The 24,107-nt window shown below is 27.3% G+C and overlaps 1 protein-coding gene across 3 annotated transcripts in view; it reads right to left on the bottom strand.

The window, feature by feature from the left end:
* LOC106679897 (probable zinc transporter protein DDB_G0283629) overlaps nucleotides 1-21,464 on the bottom strand; it is a 25,863-nt gene extending 4,399 nt beyond the window's left edge. For all 3 annotated transcript variants that reach the window (XM_067051756.1, XM_067051755.1, XM_067051757.1), the window contains exons 1-2: nucleotides 21,382-21,464; nucleotides 9,505-9,589 (exon numbers count right to left, since the gene is read on the bottom strand). In XM_067051756.1, coding sequence (XP_066907857.1) covers nucleotides 9,505-9,589; nucleotides 21,382-21,399 — 103 coding nt within the window. In that variant the 5' untranslated portion in view covers nucleotides 21,400-21,464. The remainder of the gene's footprint in view (nucleotides 1-9,504; nucleotides 9,590-21,381) is intronic.
* Nucleotides 21,465-24,107: the final 2,643 nt, after the last annotated feature.

Genomic DNA, 24,107 nt, shown 5'->3' with positions numbered 1-24,107 from the left:
ATATTATTTATTTTAAAAATTTGATCTAGTCTGATTAGGTCCAGAAGGGAAGGAATGGACAAAACTGTTTATTTAATTAATTAATTAAAAACAAGTAGATATAATGCCCATCCTGATTATCTTATTACATGATTTATTTTAACGTTTTTTTTAAAGAGTTTTTCAACGTTTTGTCAAAGAAATTTCCCAAGTTTTCCTGAATTTAGAAATTGGCAAAAATAGAATAATGTATAGAAGTCTATATTTTTCTTATTTGTTTAAATCGTCCTAAACGTTTTATTTTATATTATATTATTAGTATGAAATAATATGAATTATTGGCTCTCTCAGTATTTACTATGTTTTGATACAACTAATTCGACAATGAAACAACCAATTACTAACCAATTGTACTAACGACCAATTATTTTCTTTACTTCTTGGCTATTTTACCACCTACTTCAGCGTTAATCGATTATTAGTATTGAGTAATCGATGGAGATTAAAAACAATTACTTTTTGTTTTGGAATTTTCTAGGTGGAAATAATCGTCCTATTGAGATATTCGTTTAAGAAACAATACTTTTTTTTTTAATAATAATTTATTTCGTTATTTGAAAAGCTTTAATGCGAAAACTATCGCTACTGAAGAAATAAAGTAATTATTATTAATTAATTATATAACAGATGTTATGAAACGCGTCTTGCTTTTAAAACTGGTATAACTGGCATAATTAATGTCAATAGCTTATTTGTTCACATTTTTTTTTCGTTTTAGCCCATTTGAATTTAATACTATTTGTTTAATTTTTGTTAATTATAAATGATTGTTATATAGTTACGAATTCATTTTAATGAGATAAAAATTGTTTTTTCAAAGAATGGTATATAATTTTTATCACTGTTCATATTAAAATGTATTTTGAATATTATTGATAACTTATTTTAACTCACAATATTTTTCTCACTGATTTGGACATAAAAACCAATACCAAAATAGTTTCTTTTATCTTGGCTAATATTGATCCTTTATTATTTGATAATTTTATTTTTTAGTTATTGAAGAATAACAATACCAGGTACCACGATTAAGGGTAAAGTGTATTAGAGCTTTAATTGTCCATTTATATTATATATAATGAACAACAAAATAATAAGAGAAATATAATAAATAAAATAGAAGAATAACATTAATAATAATAATAATAATAATAAAGAAAGATTATTGGTGTGAAAGTAAGTAAATCAATATAATAATAATAATGGATAATAGGTATTAGATCACTAAGTGTCCATTCATGATGAGTATGCTAGACAAAATAATAAAAAATATAAATGAAATATTAAGATAATAAAAATAATAATGCAGAAATGTTATATCTGTAAAATAAGTAATTCAATATTATAACAGCCAAAAATAAAAGATAATTGCATCTCAACAAATAATAAACCAAACATAACAATAATGGATAATGGGTATTAGAGGTGTTATTAACAATAATGGATAACGGGTATTAAAGCTCTAAGTGTCCATTCATGATACGTATACTAGACAAAATAATAAAAAATATAAATGAAATATTAAGATAACAATAATAATAGTTATACAGAAATGCTATATCTGTAAAATAAGTAATTCAATATTACAACATCCAAAAATAAAAGATAATTGCTTCTCAACAAATAACAAATCAAGGATAACAATAATGGATAATGGGTATTAGAGGTGTTATTAACAATAATGGATAACGGGTATTAGAGTAAGTGTCCATTCATTATACGTGTACTAGAATAAATAATAAAAAATATTAAGATAATAAAAATAATAATTATACAGAAATGTTATATCTCTAAAATAGGCAATTCAATATTATAACTAAAAAAAAAAAATAAAAGATAATTACATCTCAACAAATATTTATTCAATTTAGATTTTTTTTTATTCTTGTTTTGGGAAATAGGAATATAGTTTTCGGTATATTCGAAAAACCAAAAAATAAGTTAACGGAGAATATCAGCAGTATTATACATTATTAAATGGTTATTTTTTAAAACTAATTATTTATTAATTCAGTAAATAACAACTAATTAGTATCTGGTGTACTCACACGATTTTTCTAACTAGTTTGGGTTCAAAGTCCGATACGATTGTTCAAATTTTCGCTAGTATAGGTCTCATTAAGACGTTAATTTATTTTATTAATTTATTTATCGGAGCTTAGGCTGCTTTGTGTGTAGTAAACTAGCTTCCGTAGAAACATACACAGAATACTTTGAAAACACCTTGTAACAGTTTGAAAGTATAAAACTTACACACAAACACGTTCAAACATACACACACACACAGATATATTTCATACTTCCATTTCATTCAGAGTGACTTCAATAATCTAGGATGGATTCGATTGTATCCATGTTTGAGAGGTCTCCATGAGTGGCCGAGCGTGGCGAGTCATTCTCGAGTAAGAAACGGTGTCGGTTATAGGTGGATTGACCTTTATTTCGAGGGGGACCTTCGGGATAAATTTCGGTTTTCCCACTCTTCCTAGAATAGGTCTGTGACTTGTATGATAGCCCGTTCCCTGCCCTAACTTGGAGAACACAAGGACGTTACACTCTAAATAAAAAAAAAATACAAATAATAGGAAAGCATTAGTCCGATATAATGTTTCACGAAATCAGATACGATCTTGCGCATTTTCCACAAAAAGTTCACTGAACTTATGAGACGTGATATCTCTCTGAGATATATTATATTACTTCCTCGTGTAGCCAGTTCGTTTCAACACACATAAAAGCTTTATCATGAAAAAATATTGAATAACTGATAATGCCTTCGAGTATATTAACTAAATTAATAAAAGAATTGTTTAAAAATTGAATATTTCGGTTCTTGGAATGGAAAAAATTTACTCTACACACTTCTAGGATAATTGTTTTATACCAGTCTTGTTCTAACGGCCACTCCTTCCATACTGACTGATAATTGCAATTCAAGGTCATTGCAGTTGGTCTTTTTGGCTTGGTGTGCTATTGGTCTAGAATGGGTTGATCGTATTTAGCAATACGGTTAGAACCTTTGACAGCTAGATTAACGTTACATATCTACCTCACTAAAGTGTTAATTATGGTACACGTTTCGCGAGTTCACTATTACCTACTTATTGATTGACTCAGGTGGGAGTCGAACCCACACAACTCCGAACGCTTGGTACAACCCCTGTCTGTATGAATTAAGGTAACGAACATGTTCACCTTCCTTTCATTAATTTACCATATAAAACCCAGGATTTCCATCTAATTGACAATGTAACACCTGAGCCTAAAACCTTAGGTCCTACCTGGTTGAGTATAAAAGATGGTAACGGTAATTAGTAGACACATTATATTATAGTCACGCTTTAAAAAATATCTGTAATAAATATCTTGATATAATTAATTTTATTCTGTGGCTGAAGTCCTCAATAATAATAAAATAATTCTAATGTTATAGAAAGCAACTCCAAGTTTGCCATGTCCTTTTTTGTACATATACGAAAACGATATGGTAAAGGATGTTAAAGTAAGACGGAAGAGAATTATAAAAGAGGTATTTTTTAAACTCTTAAATATTTATATTGTAAATAGTAATTTATCTGGCTGTATATTTACAATATTTAAAAAATGGCTTTCGTCAATTACTTTATATTAATGAGTCTTAATTGATACGTATTGCTTAAATGAATAAGGTGGTTTAATTAAGTAAGTGAAGAAACAGGTATTGTTTTAAAGAAATTGCGGAGGAGGAATGGTAAATAGAGATAGGGAGTGAATTTCAAAGGGGGCTAGTACGATTTAATTAGAATTTGCTGAAGGCGGTTCTATACGAGGGTATATATAAACTACGTCTTTATTTGTTGATTACAAAAATAGTCCAATAAAGAATTCAAAGTCCTATTGAATAATTTGAACACAAGGAAGCAACCCCAAGCGTACCATGTCCTTTGTACATATACACAAAGGATAAGATGAAGAGTGTTAAAGTAAGAAGGAAGAGAATTATAAAAAAGAGAGATATTTTTAACTCTTAAATATTGATATTGTAAATGTAATTTTAGTGAAAAAGGCTCTATCGAAATCTCCTTATTTTTCAGACATAAAAAGGGTTTGAGAAAAAGTTAATAACCAGTCCTGCATTGAAAATAGTCTTGAATATCTATTGAGCGTAGTTAGTAAGCCCTAACTTTTAAATGAGAATAAAGTGATTATTAAAGTCATTAATTAATGTTTAAACTAATTCTTGCCATTAACTTATGGGTCATTTATCCGTCATTTATGCGCCTTACTTGTCTGACTTTTCAAACAGACAATTATGATCCACAAGGAGAGATCATAACACACACTCAAAAAAAGCGGTTCCGGACCCACCGGAATATAATATAATAACTTCAATACTAGAAAGCATTTGCTTTCTTACACCAACATAAAAAAAAAGGCTATCCTTTCTGGGCGGACCGCCCCACTGAAACCCCCGCGACGGTACTATATCACTTTTGAAATATTTGCTTATAACAGGAAGATGAGACTTTAATATAGTTAAATAGAGCAATATTTAAAAAGCGCCTGAAATTGGAAAACGGTGTGAGACCCTCCACTACCGCCATCCGTGTTAACGGATATCCCTGTATAGGGAAGTTTTTTCTTGTTTTGAAACCCTTAATTCATTTTAAGTCTGAAAACGTATACGTGAATACGTATTTAAACTAGGAAATCAACCGATTATTGTTCCTAGTACTGTTTACTATTTAATTTATGATAAACAATTTTCTTATGGTTCTTCATGTTAAAAAATAATATAATTAGTGAAGATTATAATATTTCGTTTTATTAGTTTTTTCTTCTATTCCATCTATACTCTTTTATTACATAAGGAGTTTGTTCTGTTGTTATGATAAATAAAAAAAAAATATTATATTGCAGAATTTGACAAATTAATTATTTTAGGTTTTATACAAGAGTATGAATTAATGGAACACTTAACCGTGAACCACAATGTTTTATCTTTATCTCAATCCCAACTCATTTACCTGAATACAATAAAAGATTTGTAAAATATAATAAAAAATAAAATATTTTTCACCAAAAGAAAGAACTGATCACAGACTATATGTTTGGGAATATCTTCGATGAGTATCGCGCTACTACCCATCTTCTAACTAATAAATTATTTATTTGACGACTTAACTTGGCAGGTATCTTAAAGTTGCTAACTTTACCGAATGAAAGCTTAATACTGCTTCGCGAATGAGTGGACTAGGTCATCTGGGAAATTTGATACCATAAATTAGGATAAATTCGAAAAAAAATATAATTTTATAGTAAAAATGTATTCATTTTAATATTTTATTTAACTCTGCTATAGCCTAGAGGTATACAGAGGGGTTTTCTATGTACAAAATGTATGTATTATGAAAAATTTAGAAAAAAAAATCAAGAATGAAAAGAAAAATGAAAAATTTAGTGTTCAATAGAACTAAAAATAACAATTACAAAAAAAAAATTAGTATAGGGCAAAGCAAAATCTTAAAAAAATTATGAATAAACCACGAGAAAGGAGTTAAGTAGATTAATTTTATAATTCTCTTCCATTTCCTCAGGTAAGCATTAATTAAACCAAATAATTATTTGAGTTAGTTATATTTTATGTTATTTACATCTGTCATAGCCCAGAGACATACAGACTGGGTTGGCCTCATAAGTAAAATAACCCCCCCCCCAAAAAAAAAAAATAAGAAAAACAAACAAAAATAAATAATTAAGAAAGAAGAGAAAAAATTGAAATCTTACAGTACAAAAGAAAATAAATATATAAAAATTAATATAATTATAACTAGGGATAGGATTTTTATGTTTTCACATATTTTTACCTGACCATGATATCTGCGATTCCTTACTAACTAAAGATGTTTCAAGACGTTTCTGGCCAAAAAAAGCCATTTTTATTTCACATATTTTTAAATATTTGGCCATTTTTAAATATTTTTACATATTTTGTTGTAAATCACATATTTTCTGAAAAATTTGTTATTTTTAACATATATTTAGGTATTTTGTCCTGAATCATATATTTCCTTAAATTATTTGTTCAATTGTAAATACATTTTTCGCAGTAACAACTAATAGTGCATACAAATTCTATATCTTCATCTTTGAACAGAAATTAAAAGTAGTGGCAATAATAAATTTTCACACAGAATTAAATCGAGAATTTCTCAGAATCAATTAAAAAGAACAAGGGTTTTTTTTTTTATTCCTTATTATAACGAATGATGACACAGCCGCCCAGGTGATGCAGAATACCGAACTAGATGCAATGGAAATAGCTTCATTTAAGCATGCCCCTGTAACATCAGTAGATGTTGAAAGATCTTTTAGCCGGTACAAGTCCATTCTGTGGTCAAACCGACGAAGATTTTTTTTTTTGAAAATATAAATATGCATTTAATCTGCAATCATTTTGTAACTGACCCTGTTGAATAATTGATCTCTTTCAAATTTTTCTTTTCTTTTTCTTTTTAATAAGGGTTATTCTTTATTTCCATATATAATTTGTTTATAATTCATTCTGAGTAATTATTAATCAATTAGTTTAATTACAATTACTAATTAATGTCTTGTTATTGAACAGCTATTTTTTCTCTAAGTACATTTTTTTGTACATATTTCAACATAATTTCTTTAAAATATTATTCAAATAATATATAATAAATCTATGTAACTTTTTTTAAGTTATAAAATTACTAATTAATTATTAATTTATATCGTTGAATAATACAAAATTTATAAATACATATTATTTACATATTTTTTTAAAAATATTTGACAATTTATTAGCACATATTTATGTACATATTTCGGATTTTTTAGCACATAAAAATCCTATCCCTGATTATAAATAACTGAAAAGAGAAAATTACTATTTAAAATATTACTAACTAAACTACTGTCTATAAAAAAAGTTATAAGTTAGAAATTAACAAATTTAAAAAACAGAAAAATCAAACGTATGTTAATTATACATAACAACCACAAAACAACAGAAAATAAATAAAAACATTTTGAAAGTACTAAAATAACAAAATAAGGATTAATTTTAAAGTAATCAAATAAATACAATAAAATTACTAAAGAGATTCAACGAGACCATTAATTTGATAGTTTTCTTACTTTCATAGAAAATATTATAAAATCATTTAGTTTATTTCGATATTAGTAAGGTACTATTTTTTAAAAAAATAAATCCAATCCGCAGACTTTAGAAAGGTCTAATTTGAAGAAGAAATAAAAGGGACAAAAGGAGGTTAGAAAAACAATGACTGAAGGCCCCCCCCCCCGACTCCCACTCTACCTCACCTGTAGCCCCCCCCTACTCACTACAGAAGCCCCCAAGACGACGTAATTACTGTTCCTTGGAAGTAGGAGGGGGTAGCTCTGCTATTAATCAAACCAGTGCAACTCCTCACTAAATAGATATCAGCTCACTGTTCTAAGAAGAGAAGAGGGTCCCAGATGTCTAGTCTAATACTTTAAAAACCGATTAAGATTTTTTAAAATTATTAAACATTATTTTATTTTTAAAAAATACTAATAAATTTAAAACATTTACTAATAACGAGTAATTTTTGACCGTGAAAGCCTTCCTTATATTACCTTTAAAACGTTAACTTATAGCGAGTAAGTTATGTGCGGGTACGATGTTACAATCCCTTAGGGAGAGATCATACCACTAAAAGTAATTAGAAGGGAATTTCTCCTTTCACTCCCGCCCCCGGAATACCATAATTAGACCTATACTCATTTTACCTATACTAAAACATATAATAATGTACTCGTTATTAGCAATAAAAAAGAAATCTATCGATTAAAATTTTAAAATTACTTAAAAACTGTAAATAAGCGTTTCATTTTCTTTTAATATTACAATTGTAATATTAAAAATTTTATCATTAAGTATCAATCTTCAAATTTTCTAAAACGAATATACAAAATCCTACTGTTATGGGATTCTAAATTATTGTGTTGATACTGGGGGATCCCACCATGTTCTAAAAATATTTTATTTTATTAGATAATTTAGAAAAAAAAAATTATTTATCCACGTAATTTATAACAGTTTTTACTATCTATATATTTTTAATAGAAAGACTGTCGTTTTGTGGTTTCGCTCCCTCTTAAGGATTATGATGCAATTAAACATTATTTTATTATAATTTATCAACATTTAATTTTATAATGCAGTGCTAAAAATGACTGTTATATCTACTACTAATATATTATTTACCAAATTTATATTGTATATTTTCTTTATCTTTATATGGACTTACAACAAAAAACATAATGATGAATTAGAATTATTTTTTTTAAAAGAAAGATTATATATGAGTAAATGAACAATACAAGATAAATAGATACATAAGTAAAAGTTTTGATCGTAGTATTATGAGTTATATGTTAATAACTCATAATGAAATTATGTTTAATTATAATAAGGCGAATAATCTTGAGGATAGGGCGAAACCAAGCGATATCGAAGTATCGACCTTTTTTGCAAAAATGCACTTTTTTAATAAAAAAAAAATATAAGCAAATATAAGAAGATTATTTCAATAAGTTATTAATATTTTTACTAGTTTATTAAACCCACGGAGGTTATACTCTATCCCAGACGTCAAGTGTAGCGTTTCTCAAACTTTGTAGCGATACCTTTCTTTGAGCTAAAAATATTTCACGGTACTGTCATCAAGTTAAAAGAAAAAAATGCGGCACAATTATTCTAACAGCGATTGAATTTGTAAAAAAAAAAAAGAAAATTGGACAATAAAAGCTAAAATGCACCATATATTTGTTATTTTATTTATATATATTTTTTTAATATTTAGTTTAAGTTATATTATATTAATATTTTAATATTATTCGCTGGGGTACGCTTGCAGTATTCCTCGGTGTCTCGGCACTCATTTTGAGAAATATTGGTTCAGTTAAAAATTGAAATTAAACATTTATTCGAAACGCCGTTTTCTTTATTTCTGTAACGAAAAAAAAAAATAATAACACCTATATAATTTCTTACTTATTAAAAAAGTTAAACTTTTTCGCTACTAAATTTGTTATTTCTATAGAACTTAGTAATATTTGCACATCAAAATTGTTTTTAATTACTTTTTAAGATAGTATATTAAGTCAGTACATATTTCACAGACATAATGAATCCGAAACACTTTTTACTGATGAAAAAAATAATTAACCATTAAATAATAGTTTGCGACATTTTTTATTAATATATTACTTTGGCTCCACTCCATCTCAAATAAACTGTACTGTTTACTTTTTTTTTAATCATGTTTTTTTATTTGTTATCATGTACGGTTATTAATGTATATTTATATATTATATATCGCATAAATATCCTTGTCGTTAAATTAATACAGTATAAAAATATAATATAGAACTAAAAGCTATAACAAATGTAAACATATATACATATACCTTGGTTTAACGGGTTGAAACCCACATAAACTGGGTAATAATTTGGAATTACATAAGCACCAGTGAGCTCCAAGAACGATATCAACTGAAACAGAAGAAAATATTTTGTAAATATACCATACATTTTCGTCATGAATTTAGCAATAGATTGACAAATTTTATGATTAGGTGAAAATTACTGCATTGCGGTATGTCGCGTTTGACTGATTTTGAAGGTTGTGCAGTTTTCAGATCCTTGAAATTATTTGTCACAATAAATTGCGAAATACGCTACATTTAAAATGTATTTATGCCTTTTCAAAATTTAAATTTTAAATAAACCAATTGTTTTCTGGCATTGCAACCTCAAATCAAATTGAGAAAAAGAGTTATGAATAAATTTGACGCACATCTCTCTTTTTTTTATTTACTTTTTTTTAAATGCCCTATACATTGAAAGTGTGTATTTCCATTGCCACAGAAGGACGTATTGGAATTGTTTTTTACTCATTACTTTTTTTATTAATTGCTTCTTATTTTTATTACTTTTTATATTTACTATTTTTTATTATTTATAACTTTTGTTATTATATACTTTTTTCGGCCAAGACTCCCATTGGACCTAACCATTGTTGGGAGTCAAGTTTTTCATTTTATGGGACGACCACTCAATGAAAAAAGTCAACTCCCCAGGCCGGATTCGAATCGGCACCCCAGCACATCTCAGACTGCGTCTAACCACCTGAGCTACAGACGGCCCTATTCTATAACTTTCATATTTATCACTGAATTACTACAATTTAATTATTAATTTATTATTTTTTTACAATTTTAGTTATATACATGTGCAATTACGTTAACTTTTTATATAGCTATTATATATTTAAGATTTTAGCATATTATTTATAAGATAAATATCCATTTATATTTCCAAAAAATAAAATAAAAATGTATTGGGTTAGTAAAGAAAATAATGAAAAATAAAAAGTGACGAATAATAAAATAACTAAAAAAAAAAAAAAAGTTGGTCTCCACTAAACCATCGAATTCCACACGAATCCAATCCAATGCTCCTTACTTTGTCACTAATCAAATAATCCATGAGGACCTCAATGTCCCATATGTTGCCGATTTGGCCAGAACCAGATACTAATCCTTCTATCATAAACGAAAGAAGATGGCCTCGAGATCTTCTCCTCTAGAAATGTTTTTGGAGTTCTATCAATACTTCATATGTTTGTATCATGTTATCACTTACAGCAAATTTACTTGATTATTTATACAGTTGTAAATAGCAATAAATAAATTATTAAAAAAAAAAAGTTAAAAACCGAAATATATAGCAAAACGCACATATTACTACTATTTATATACAGTACATATGCTAGCAAACTCCAAGCCGTGTTCGAATCTGTCTGTAAATCACCTGCTATAACAACTTTTGTTCTAGTTATATTACTTCCTTATAAAGTACTATCATGGATGTTGGAGTGGTACAGATCTAATTATAATGTATATATAAAGTTTCTACAAGTTTTAATTTGATAGTGACGAATATCTCCGAACCTGTAACTCAAACAAAGCGCATTTGGATTAGAATCCTAGGTTGAAATGACTGATCGGCCATAATGACTTATTTTCAGGATGCAATTGGAATTATGTATTGAGGATTATTTTAAGTATGTGTTACATTTGAAACGATAATTGAAAAATTCAGCGTGAATAAAATAAAATTTTATTTAAAAAATGAAAGTTCTTTGTAGTTGAATGATTTTGAAAGATGACATTCTTATCTGACCTCGTTCGTACAATGGCAGGTACTGCACGCAAGGGGTATTGTGTTGATACCTACTCCAGTGAACCTTTTAATGCCATTATTTGGCTGAATAATAATAATGATGGAATAATGACCGTTCATGGTTATTAAGTTAACAAGTTGTATCGGCCTAGGCTTCTATCGGCCCTGACAGAAAAAGTTGACGACGAAAGTGAAATTGTTCCCGAGGCAAACTGAAAAACTCATTGCTAAAATAGAAAGTTTATGGTTGAGTCATGGGCTGAATCAGTAATTGCAGCGAATCAGTTCTGAACAGCTGAGCATGGCCCAAAAAAATACTACTTGTGCCGGTATTTTCGAAAACACTCCAATTCGAAAAAAAATGTCATTTTAATTGCAATATAAATTAAGTCATAAAAGATAATCTTTTTGTTGTTGTGCTGCTTAAAAAAAAATGCAAAGAACATTACTAAAAAATATAAATATCGAATAACAATCCACAATGTATAAAATTGCGACAGTAAACTTAATCTAATCATGACATCGGATAATCGTGATAAACGCTAGGCGACAATTTTGTGTCCTTCAATGGCTTTTTTTTTTATTTATTTATTTAATGTAATTTACAACTGTACAAAATAATACAATAAGTAAATATGTTGTATGTTTCATATACACTTGAAAATCTTGGAAGGAACCACCCATCGGTGGTACTCCAAACATTAATTTAAATTAGAAGGTCCCGTGGCCATCTTCTTTTCAGACGCCTCGGAGGATTATCAGGGATTGTTAAGGATGAAAGATTAAGAATTAATGGGTTAGGATGATTAAGGAGTTTGGAATGAAAAGACGCATATCTGTTTTGGGCCAATTCTGCATCGAATGGGATGTTAAGGTCTTTGTGAATGAGTTTATTTGTAACGTAATAAGGAGCATCAAGGATTTTACGTAGGACTTTGGATTGTAAGGATTGGATGCGGGAGGAATTTGATGCTTTGGTGGTGCCCTAGAGCTCAATTCCATATGTACAAATTGGTCTGATTATCGTAGTTTATAATAATTTTTTGTAGTGAATGGGAAGTTAAGAGCGTTTGGCAAGTAAGTGTTGTAGCAATCGGAATCTACGAGCAGTTTCTTGTCGTTTCGTCTTGTGTGTGGATTCCAATTAAGTCTCTTGTCAAGGTGGAGTCCTAAGTATCGAATCTGTTCAACAGGCGTTAGTGGAGTATTTAGAAAGGATACTGTAGGACAGGAGGGTAGAGGTTTACGACGGAGAGTAAAGGTGATCTGATAGGATTTGTCAGGATTTATTTTGATTCTCCAGTTTTGACACCATTCTTCAATAGATGTTATGTGTGTCTGTAGTGTTTTATTATGTTATGTTTACAGACAGTATACATGTGTCATCAGCGTATCCATTGCGTCTTACAGTTGTTTTACAAGTTCCATATTGCTGTTCAAATATTTAACGAAATACATCAATTTCTCTTTAATTGAATTAAATACCATACAGTAGAACCTCTATTAACCGGCCACAGACTAATCGTCCTATAAATTCACCGGCCAAGTGATAAAAAAAAAATAGTAAAATTGCAAGTTAGTCTAGAACTATCTGTAAACTAATTTATTTCAACGGATTCAAGAGAAGATGGTTGGGGGTGCGGTCAGAAAATAATACCATTAAGTTGTAAAAATTAATTTTATAGTGCCAACGTTTTGGCCAGAATTTCTAGCCTTCATCAGGGCTCTGAACAAAGAACAAGTTAACAACCAAAGAATTAAAAATAAATAAAAATAAAAAAGAGAAAATATAAAAAGAATAATTAAAGTAAATAATTGTACAGAATTAAAATTAATGAAAATAAAGTAATAAAAGGAGTGAAAATTAAAAGGTATATATAGGTAATTAAATATTTAAGTAAATATTATTTTATCATATGATATTATGTTATTTTACTTAAATATTTAATTACAACGTTTTATTTTCCACTTATTTCATCAGTTTATTTTCATTCTGTACAATTTTTTACTTTAATCATTCTGTTTATATTTTTACTTTTTATTTTGTATTTATTTTCTGTTATGTTTTTCTTTTTTCTTAGCTCAGATGAAAGCTAGAAATTCTGGCCAAAACGTTAGTACTATTAAATAGGATTTTACAACCCATTGGTGTTATTTTCTGACCGCGCCCCCAACTATCTTCTCCTCATACTATATATTATTTTTTCTGAATATTTATTTTTTGCATATTATTATATCCTTCTAGATAATTGTTGAATATTTTTTTATTAAGAATTTAATTAAATAGTACTTATGTGGAAAATACATAATGTGGACTACTATAACTTTTTCTTTTATTATTTACTAATAAATTCTACTCATTCTTACTATCTTACGTTCAATAATTTTATAGACCATCTCATTTTATTATTTCTCTATTTGAGGAATAAAACATTTTTTTTTTTTTTTGGGGTGGAGGAAGATATTTTTAGATTCAAGGGGGTAAGAAACGATAATTTTTAGGTCAAGTGGAAAAGAGAAGATAATTTCTTAGATCAAGGGTGGTGCCAATCGGTAGGATGCTTTCCAAGCGCTGTCAAAGCTTTGTTAACATCAACAAACTTTATTCCTCATTCCTGTAATTAAGATTTGAAATCAACCGTAATTTATTTATTGCTTATTGATCATTGATTATAGGCGTACTATGGAGAAGACTTGAGGAATTTTTATTTTTTCTTCGCATTAAACTAATAAGAAATGTCCATACAAGTAAACCACCAAAAATATAATTTTTTATTTTAGTATTGTATTTTGTTGTATCACGTACATTAAATCATAGGTTTTATCACTAGAAATAATTTCAAACTTGTACAATTCTAATATATAAACCGCTGCTTTCTACACAATGCTCCTATAATTAACAGTGTAATAAGCACATATTAAATTTTCTGTTTATAATTTTTGTATATTGTTTTGGTACTGACGAATATATGTTGCCATCTAGTGAGACCATATTGGGTGTATTTACGTTACCAGTTCATTAAATAAAACATTTAATGAATAAAACATTCAACCGTTTGGAATTAAAAATGATAATTCAATTAAAGATTCCCTTTTTTTTTCATCTCGTATGAATTTGAAGTTACGATATGAATATTGATAGGGGTGGAAATTGATTTATAATGATGTATTATTCATTTACGTTACTGTTTTATTACATTCAACCATGTGGAATTAAAAATCATTTGAAAATACTTTTTTTTTCTTTTGAGATATACTATCGCTTTCCGAGCTGGAGAAGCAAATAGGTAAGAGATAGAAATATATATAAATGATAGTTAAAGACATGAGAAGATGTTTTTATATTGTATCCGTATGAATAAGAGAAAAATTGAATTAAATGTTAATTAATTTCTATTTTAGTTTGGAAAAATAAATTTTTAACTTGCGAAAACTACTAAACTTAAGATTTCGATAAAGTAAATAAGGTCTTATATAAACGGAAAATATATAAAAATGAGAAGAATGTCGGAGATGCGGTGAATAGATAATTAATATATATAAGCTACAGTTATTATTAGGGACGTGACGGCCGTGCGGGTTGGGGCGCAGGTTCCAGTGCGCTCGGCTTGGAACGTTGTGGGTTCGATTCCCAGCTGAGGCAGTTAACATTTATTTCTTGGCGGTCCCGAGGAATGAATCTTGACACTCCCACCTTGGTTAGTATGCGGCGGCAACTCAGGTAGCCGCCAGGATTTGCCAAAAAGGACCACTAGGCCAACTCTCCGGACTCCCCCCCCCCCACCAAATACCATTTTCTTATATTTAAATGCTTTTTTTTTATTCTATTAATTCGTATTATTTCAATTTTATATCTTAGCCATAGAGTTCTACTACTGGGTAGTTTCTCTACATCCTGTATCATATCATTATGTCATTATGATCAAATTTACTGGTTGTATTTTTTTATACAGTTGTAAATATCAACAAATAAATAAAAAAAAAAAAAAATCTTAGCTTTCTAAATTTCTTGCTATATTGTTTTTGCTAATGGAGGCCTGAAATTTAGGCTGAAACAAAATAAATTTCACATATTTATGTTCGTTACTACGCCACTGACCTTCTTCTCATATTGAATATACAATAAACCCATTATTAAGAGTATTTTTAAAACATTCTTTAAAGTAAAATTTTTCATATAATATACGGAAAGAGATGTTTCATCCACCTGCTTTTCATTTCCCTCCAAGTGAAGATTAATACTTATGCATTGGTCGATAGTTATTTTGTGTAATTCGGTGTGTAGAATTTTGTTATGTACGTTATGTTCTGTTGTTAGTCTTATAATAAAAAAAAATTTAATCCCATAAAAAAGCAAAACAATAACATAAATAGTTCAGGTATTCGAGCAAAGTCAATCAAATGTAATACACCTCCTTAAAAGTATTAGACACACTTACAAAAGATTTATAAAAATTCTATGGAAAGCATTACTATATTGTCTTGTGCTAATGTGTCAACTCGAAGTAGGAAAAAAACTATTAATCATCGAGGCGCGGAACAAGGCTCTTTTAAAAGAATAAGCATTGACTTTTATTTTAAAATACATAAACACAAAACATTTTTTGGTTTTCTTATTTTGAAAATTATTTTCGTGTTATTCATGCATTTTTAAAGATGATTCCACTGTGGTACTAAAATAAATACTACATTTTCATTTCGGATTTTTTATTATACGTTTAAAGGTATATATTTATAAAGTTTGTATATAATTAAGTTATTATGTTATATTTATGTACATTATATATACATGTTTATGAACTTTCAATATTATTAGTATTGTTGGTGTTATGCTTAGTTGACTGAGAATGCAGAAAATAAACAACTTCGTGGTAAAGTTTCTTTTAGAAAAAAATAAATGTGTATATTTCTATAAACATACTTTACACATCTCTACTTTGATTGTCGGTCCAGTACCCTCCCCAGCTTCAAGCCCCACCTATTCCTTCACTTTCTATCCACCCTTGTGCTGAAAATTTGTTTTCAACCAAAATTTGAAAATCGGTAGAATACTTTATTATTATTTCTTTATGATTTTTACTAACCACGTTCAACAGAACTATTTAAGCCTTTATTGTAGACGTTTAATATTATATTACTCTTATTGTCAATTATCGTTTTTTTAACATAATTTACATTTTAGTTAATTATTGCTATATATTTTTGTTATTTATTGATTTTTCGATGAATACTCTCTATAATTTTACTATTATCTTAGCCTTTATTGTAATGATAATTAATGTACTTTTGTTCATGTATCAATTAATTAGTATTCAATTTGCACCTTATTTGCTCTGTGTTGTTCATTATAATTTTTTCTCAATTTATTATAAGAAGTAACATTTCGTTAATTTTTTTTTTTGATTTGTAAATTATTTGTTTTCAACTCTAAGGAACTAAATCCCAATCTTTATTTTCTGTGTTATTATTCTGAAGAATCGTCATATTATTACTTATATATTTTATGTTTTGTTTTTTCGATATATATATACCATTTAGTAATTGATAATTTTTATTTTAACCATTTAGGTATTTTCCAAAAAACTAGTAGATGAAGTTTGGGTTTCTCTTTACTAATCAAACCGTAGAATAATTAAAAATTATTTCAAAATAGTATCAGATTCACTTTAACTATTTTTTTAAACGACGCGTTTAGAAATTTTTTACGAGATAAAAATTTGAAATAGGATTCTTTCAACCCTCAAAGTAAATATTTACTTCACTTTTTATGTAAACAATAGAAGATAAATGAGATGTTCCTTGAAAAAAGATTTTTCAATTCTATAATGATTTTTTTTTATATTTATTAGAACTATATATTATACAAAAGATTTATTTTTCTGTTGAAACAAAAAAAAAAAAAAAAAAAGTTAACAATCTGATTTAGCGTAATAAATCTCTTAGCAATATTAAGTAAGTTATATTTAAAAATGTTACATATGCTTGAAAATCTCCTCTAATCTTCAATCTGATTACACGAAATTTATTCATAAACATCTTAATATGTTCTTGATCCAATATATAAAAATGATTATTTGTTTGTTCATACTTTATCCACTGCCATACCGTTCATCTGAATGTAAGTGGATTTTTACTAAATGTTCAGTATTTTCCCAGGAAAATTTTAGGCTGGCCTGATTTTTAATCTTAAAAAAAGTTATTCACAAAATTAAGCATTTTTTGTGCGAAGCTCAAAATGTATGAATTTTTTTAATGGTTATTATGTTTCAATCGATTTGTCTCTCTCTGACGAATTAGAAAAAAATAATACTGATTCTATTAAATAAGTGTTTATTCACTAAAAAAAACAAAAACAAAACATAATGAGGATTTCAGTAAAACAGGGCAACCTATTTTTTGTTTTTTTTTGTTTTTAGGAATGTTTTCTTTTCTTAAAATGTTTTATTTTATATCTTCGGTGCTAATTTGTTTTATTATAACCGGTTTGTGCCTTTTATTGCAGTTTGTAGAGCCCTAAACCACTGCTAGGTTTGGTTAGGGATGGTTAGGGTCAGGTTGAAGCTTTTTTGAAAAAAAAGTTTGGGCCAAAAAAATTTGTTTTTTTGATATTATTGAAAATTCGTATTCAAGGGTTTCTAGACGTGCTAAAAACGTATATCGACTTTTTCACTCCTAAAAAATCTTTTACCCCACTTTTGTAGGTCAGTAAATCTGAATTGTAATAAATCAATAAATTATAAACATAAAAACTGTTCAAGTTGCATGTAGTATAAATATAATAGATAGTCCAATTGTTTCATAGAATAAGAAAACAATCGCCTAAATCGAACCAGTATTTACAATTACACAGCAATATATATATTTATATTGATATCAAAGTTTCAGTAGTGTTCAATTAATGTACACACATCCTCAAATATAGCAACTGCAAAGCGCTGTCTGTTAGTTATAAATAAAAAAATGTTAAGTAAAAATATTTACTCAAGATGATATGTTATAATTATTACTCACAAATTATAATGTTTTAATAATATACAAAATTATATTGTATTTACAAATTCACAGAGCTCATGTATATGTAACTTGTTTCTTCAAATAGCACCTTAACTTATTTCATTGATTTACTAATTGTTAATTATTTAATAATTAATATTTTATTTTGATTAATCATTCAATGTATTAATTACTTTAACGGCGCAGGGGGAACTTCAGAATATGCGTCAACACACATCAACTTAATTGCCCTATGAAGTATCAAAAGCAGTGACCTAGAAATTTCACATGTTAAACGAAAGATGAAAAGGTTTTATGATGAATATCTTTGATTAAATAACGGTACACGTATATATATATAACGAATTAATATAGTAAATCCATAAAAATTATTAAAAAATGTATCCTTACAGAAAAAAAAAACATTTATTATTGGTTTATGTGACGAAGTTTACAAAATAAAACAATAATTATATTCATATTATTTTTTTCGAAGACACAACCCTTATAATTTCCCTTATTTACTTAATCTTTTGAACAAAGTTTCGGCCTGTTTGGCTATCATAAAGTTTATAAAAAAAATGCACAATTTTTTCAAATATAAATAAATATATTAAAATTAACTATAAGGTTTTAAAAATATAATTTATCATTTACACAACTAGGATGATTACATATTAATATAATGATATTTATATACTCAAGAATTCGAATTTAAAAATTGTTTGATTGTTTAGTCATAAGGTCATCGCGTATTTAATGTAAGGAAAAATATATGAATAATCAGTATTACATGTTTCACCTAATTAACTAATACGTAATTGTAAAATCTAGTTCTGAAACTTGGTAATTGGTTTTAACTTATTTATTTGAAATTGTCCTATAATTATTAAACTGTTGTTTTTGGAATATTTTATTTGTTAAACAATGAACTTAATAATAGGCAAACTCCCTGAAACATTGTCAAATAGTGAAATAAATAAAATAAGTTTTACAAAGGGTTATTACTTCTAGAAAAAAGTAATATACATAACTATCCTACAATTTTGAAGTGTGTTAAAAATTTCTAGACATCATAACTTTGTGAAGTGAAAACTAGAAATTTATATCAAAAAGAAAAGTAATTTTACATATCAGAAAATAATTAAAAAGAAAACTAAAATTACATGTAAATGTAAGGTTTTCTAAATATTTCTATTTCTATTTTTATATGATGGGCCCTATAGACGCTCAACTTGTTCGACAACCCCGTGTTGAGGTAAAATAAAAATAGTTGGGTATATCTCCAGGTTCTTATCATCAAGAAATATCTTAAGAAACCAGCCGACAGATCTTAACCCACTAAGGTTGTTTATTACACATACAATTGAGAAATATAATATAATCAATTGAACAGCTAAAAATTGAAAAAAATACCCGAAAAAGATTGAACAAACAAATAAACTAAAAAATAAATGAAAAAAAAAACTATCTATGCTGCTTATATTTTACTAGTGAATCCGAGTTTATTTTTTTAATAAATTTAAGCAAGTATGTCTTAAATCTTAAGGACAAAGTTAACAAAAAAAAAATTAAAGAATGCGAAAAAAAATCTGCTAATTAAAAAATAACATTTCATATCTACCGTAAAGTTTAGGCGAAGCTTGGATTTTGGCGTATTTAGCATTTGTTGCTAGTTTTAAGAACCAAAACTGCGTTTTGGCTCGTGAATTTTATCACTTTTTTATATTTATTACTTTATATGTATATTATTTTTTATATTTATAATTTTCTATAATTATCATTAGTTATATTGAACATTTTTTATATTTATTACGTTTATGATAACGTATTTATTTCTTTGTTTCCCTTGTAAATATTTGAGTTGTGCTTTTAAATTCTAATAATTCACAGCTATGTGTGAAATCATAATAGATTTTTATGTGTATTTATTACTATATTTCAAATTTTAACTCTTTCATTTTGTAAATAAATTTTAATATATATTTGTTTGAGGCAAAAATAAATTATTAAGAGAGATAACCTATTTAGAGATTTATAGAAAAATAAAGAAAATATAAATTGAAGTGTGAAAAAAAAATTCTTAAAAAAAACAAAATATATAAAGGAAATAGAAGAATATATACAAAAAAACATATATTATTATTATATATAATATAAAATTAATTTCGATTTTACTATTCTTTTATATAATATAAGTTTAAAAAAATTTTGTTTTGGGTAGTTAAAATATAACTGTTTGTTTGCCTTTAGGTACTTTTACAAGAAAGTGTCACTTAATCTTTTCAAAGCCCTTTTTTGGTTTTTGATGCACCCAGTTTTAAGATTCACTCAATATTTTTGTTAAGATACAAAAAATGTAATTCCGAGATTTTGGTATGAAGGCCCTGATTTACATCATAAAGCTATCATACTCAAATTTTTTATTTTCTAAGTTCTATCAACAGATTGAACTGTTCAAATTCCTATATCCACAAACATAAAAAACTTTCTAAATTTAAACTTTTAGTACTAAAAATATCAATTAAGAAAATGATTTTAAAAAAGTTTTGTTTACTTTTTAGTGCGTGAATATGAGAATCTCTAAACGTCAAAATATATTTAATAAAGTAATATAAATACATAAATATAAAATTTATTATATATGCGATTGTATTTTACATTGCTATAGTTGTCAATTATTGATTGAATCTGAAGACCTTAAAAAAAATAATAATAATAAGTTGATAAATATTTAAAATCTGAAAAAAGTGTTTGAATGAGTAAACAAGGTTTCTTTCTAGAGTAATAATAGAAGATGAAGTAGTGTATTACTTTATTAAGAATAAATAGTTTAATAATTATTTTATTTTCATCGTTAAACCACCTGCTAGAGCATAGAACTCCTTCGCGTTACGAAAATATAACCACCGTTGATTTTTTTAAAGTTAAGCAATTGCTAATCATCTATTTCTTTCCCTTTAGAAGACTAAATCGTTACCTTACATAATCTGATTTATACAGGCTCAGAGAGCAGGAAGATTAAAGCTAAGCATAACGTTGTATAGCACGCTAAGTTAATTATTGAATGTTACGTCTATGGAACAATTGTCTATGGGACTACTTACATAAAAGAAGAAGAGCATTTAGAGAGAGAGAGACGACAAGACATAAAGAAAGACCGAGCTAGTGGAGACCAGCTGACTAAATTAAAACCCCCCTCGGGCCGCTGTGACATTGCATAAGGCGGCCCCCCCTACTCGAGAAAATATTAAGGCCATTGAAGCGTGGAAAACCCAACCCCCACGTAATACGCTGATGGAAATTAGAAAACCCTCTTTTGATTTCACACTTTTACAGTCTTCGGATCTTTCGACAAAAAAGAAAAAAAAAATGCTTCCTCTCTATTGTATATGAACTGCATCCTATTCGCAGATCTTGGCGAAATACGAGGGAAAATAGTAGAAAAACAATTCCTAAGAATGAAGTTTTCTTGTAACTTCCTAGGATTAGTTAACGTCTTATGGATCTGTAGTGCAATAAAAAAAAAAAATGAAAGACACAAAATAGTCAATGACTTTCAGGTTTTTCCTTGTTCGCATTGAAATATGTTCATTCGGCTTTCGATACGGCTTGGAATCGAGTTATGTCTCTTAGCTGGCTTTGAAATTATTACGATTGGCGTTACGTAGCTAATTGTTTGATTTTTTACTTCTTGCACTACCTTTGATTTACTTACTAGCAATGGATAGAACAGGGGTAGGGATAGCGATTATATTAAATTTAATTTTTTTAGTTTTTTTACATCTAACAAATTGGACACGCGTTCGTTCATAGCAAAAGTAATGTATTTTTTCATTTTAATTCTTATTATTCAGACCAAAAAAAAAAAAACCCTCAAGATATTTTAAGGTACTTGGGTCTCTTAAAAATCCAATTAACATGTCGCTTTAAGTAAAGTAGTTCAAATTAATTTTCGAAGTATAGAACCAGTTCATATATGTTTTCAGCATTTTATAAAAAGTGTTAAAAAGCGATTTTCAAACAAATAAAAAAAAAATTGATAGCCCAGAAATGTCCGAAATTTATATTAACCTATGTATATGCTAGGATTTTCCATAAAAACTTATCATCATTTAAATGAGTTGGTCAGTTATTTTGATACATTAAAAAAATAATAATAAAAAAAATAATAATTATGTAAAAAAATATACAGGAAATAAAATTAACCCCAAAAGTTCTGTAAAATTGGGAAAAAAATAAAGTAGGCTAAATAAGTTTTAAAATAAAAATATTTAAATATGTGCAAACTTTTTTTTTCTATTACTTTTATCAATATTTTTTTTTCTGAATATATTAATGGTTTGATTATGTTTTGAATCAGGGATTAATAAAAAATAAAAATAATGTTAAAGAGGTGGAAAATATTAAAACGAGAAAAAAAAATTAGACTCTAAAACTATTCTTAAACTAAAAACAATTCTTATATTTGAAAATTGATATTTAAATAATTTTATCTTATTGGTATTGATATTTAAGGTTATTTTTTTTTTAATTTCGTTAAAAATACTACATTTCAGTAGCCTAAGTTGATTAAATCTCTTAAGTGTATTTTTTCTTACACCTAAAAAAAAAATTTAATGAAAAATATGAGAATTTGTTTTTAAAATAAATACTTACTTTAAAGAGTAAGCAATAATTAAGTTTAATAAAATGTATTTAAAATGCTGATACAATTATTATAATGTTGTAGTATACAATATATGTATTACAGCAAAGTGTGTACCTGGCATAGAATAATTCTTTGCGATTTTATGTTTTAATCCACAAAATAAATTTAAATAATGTTCTAGGCCTGTGGTTTCCAACTTTTTTTTTTAAGACACCTTCATTCAATCGCTAAAATGGGAAGTACTTCTTACTTCCCTATGTAAATAAAGTAGGCTGTGCTAGAAGTTTAGTTCTCTGAATAAGAGCTTTGAATGTTTTTTTTTTTTAAATTACGTTTAAATAATGCTTGATGAAATTTATGGAACAAGCAACAACTAAAAATTTTGTACCTTATTCATGGTATTTAAAGTTTTCAATGCTGTTTTCTTTTTTTATGTTGAAAATGAAAAATATGAACTTGCTTTATATTCAATTTTTTGTATAATCGATTTTACCATGAGAGAATACAATTCTGTAACCTAAGTCAAATAAAACCTCTTGAGTATATTTTTCCTTACTCCGTGTTACAAATAATAATAATAATAACAAAAATATGTGAAAATGCTTGTGGTGGCAGTTGAGGTAAAAAGAAAAAAAACTCGCCAAAAAATCCGACCAGTATTAAATAAATAGAAAAAACAAACGTTACCAATAAATATTGTTTTATTTAAAGGATAAATTCGGAATTAAAGAAAATTCTAAATAGCAGCATAAAAAGAACAAAAGGATATATTTTCTGCTTATACAAAAAAATTAAAATGATAAAATACTTTTTGAATAAAAATGAAATGAAATATTTTTCAAAGGTATACATAACAAACAAAAAAAAAGAGTTTATGTTATGGAGTTTTGAACTCCTGTTTTCCAAATGTTCCAATGGGGGTTGTGCTGTATTACCAATATACCCCACTGTGGGTTAGCAGGAACCATAAAAAAATAAAAATCGATGACATGGCTTACTTATTACCGTACAATAACTGTCTCTGTGGACTCTGGGCAAAACGGTCCCTGATACTTACTGTGTGATACTGAACGAGAGGACTTGGTCCCTACGATTGTCTATGAGGACTTTGGACTTAATCCACTGTCCATGAGGACTTGGTCCTAAGATTAAGCCGTAATACACCTGCACTGTATACGGACT

Source organism: Halyomorpha halys, unplaced genomic scaffold (assembly GCF_000696795.3).
Source record: "Halyomorpha halys isolate HHAL.00 unplaced genomic scaffold, Hhal_1.1 Scaffold230.1, whole genome shotgun sequence".
In the NCBI taxonomy this organism is placed as follows: domain Eukaryota; kingdom Metazoa; phylum Arthropoda; class Insecta; order Hemiptera; family Pentatomidae; genus Halyomorpha; species Halyomorpha halys.
This window is presented reverse-complemented; position numbering and strand designations above follow the sequence as displayed.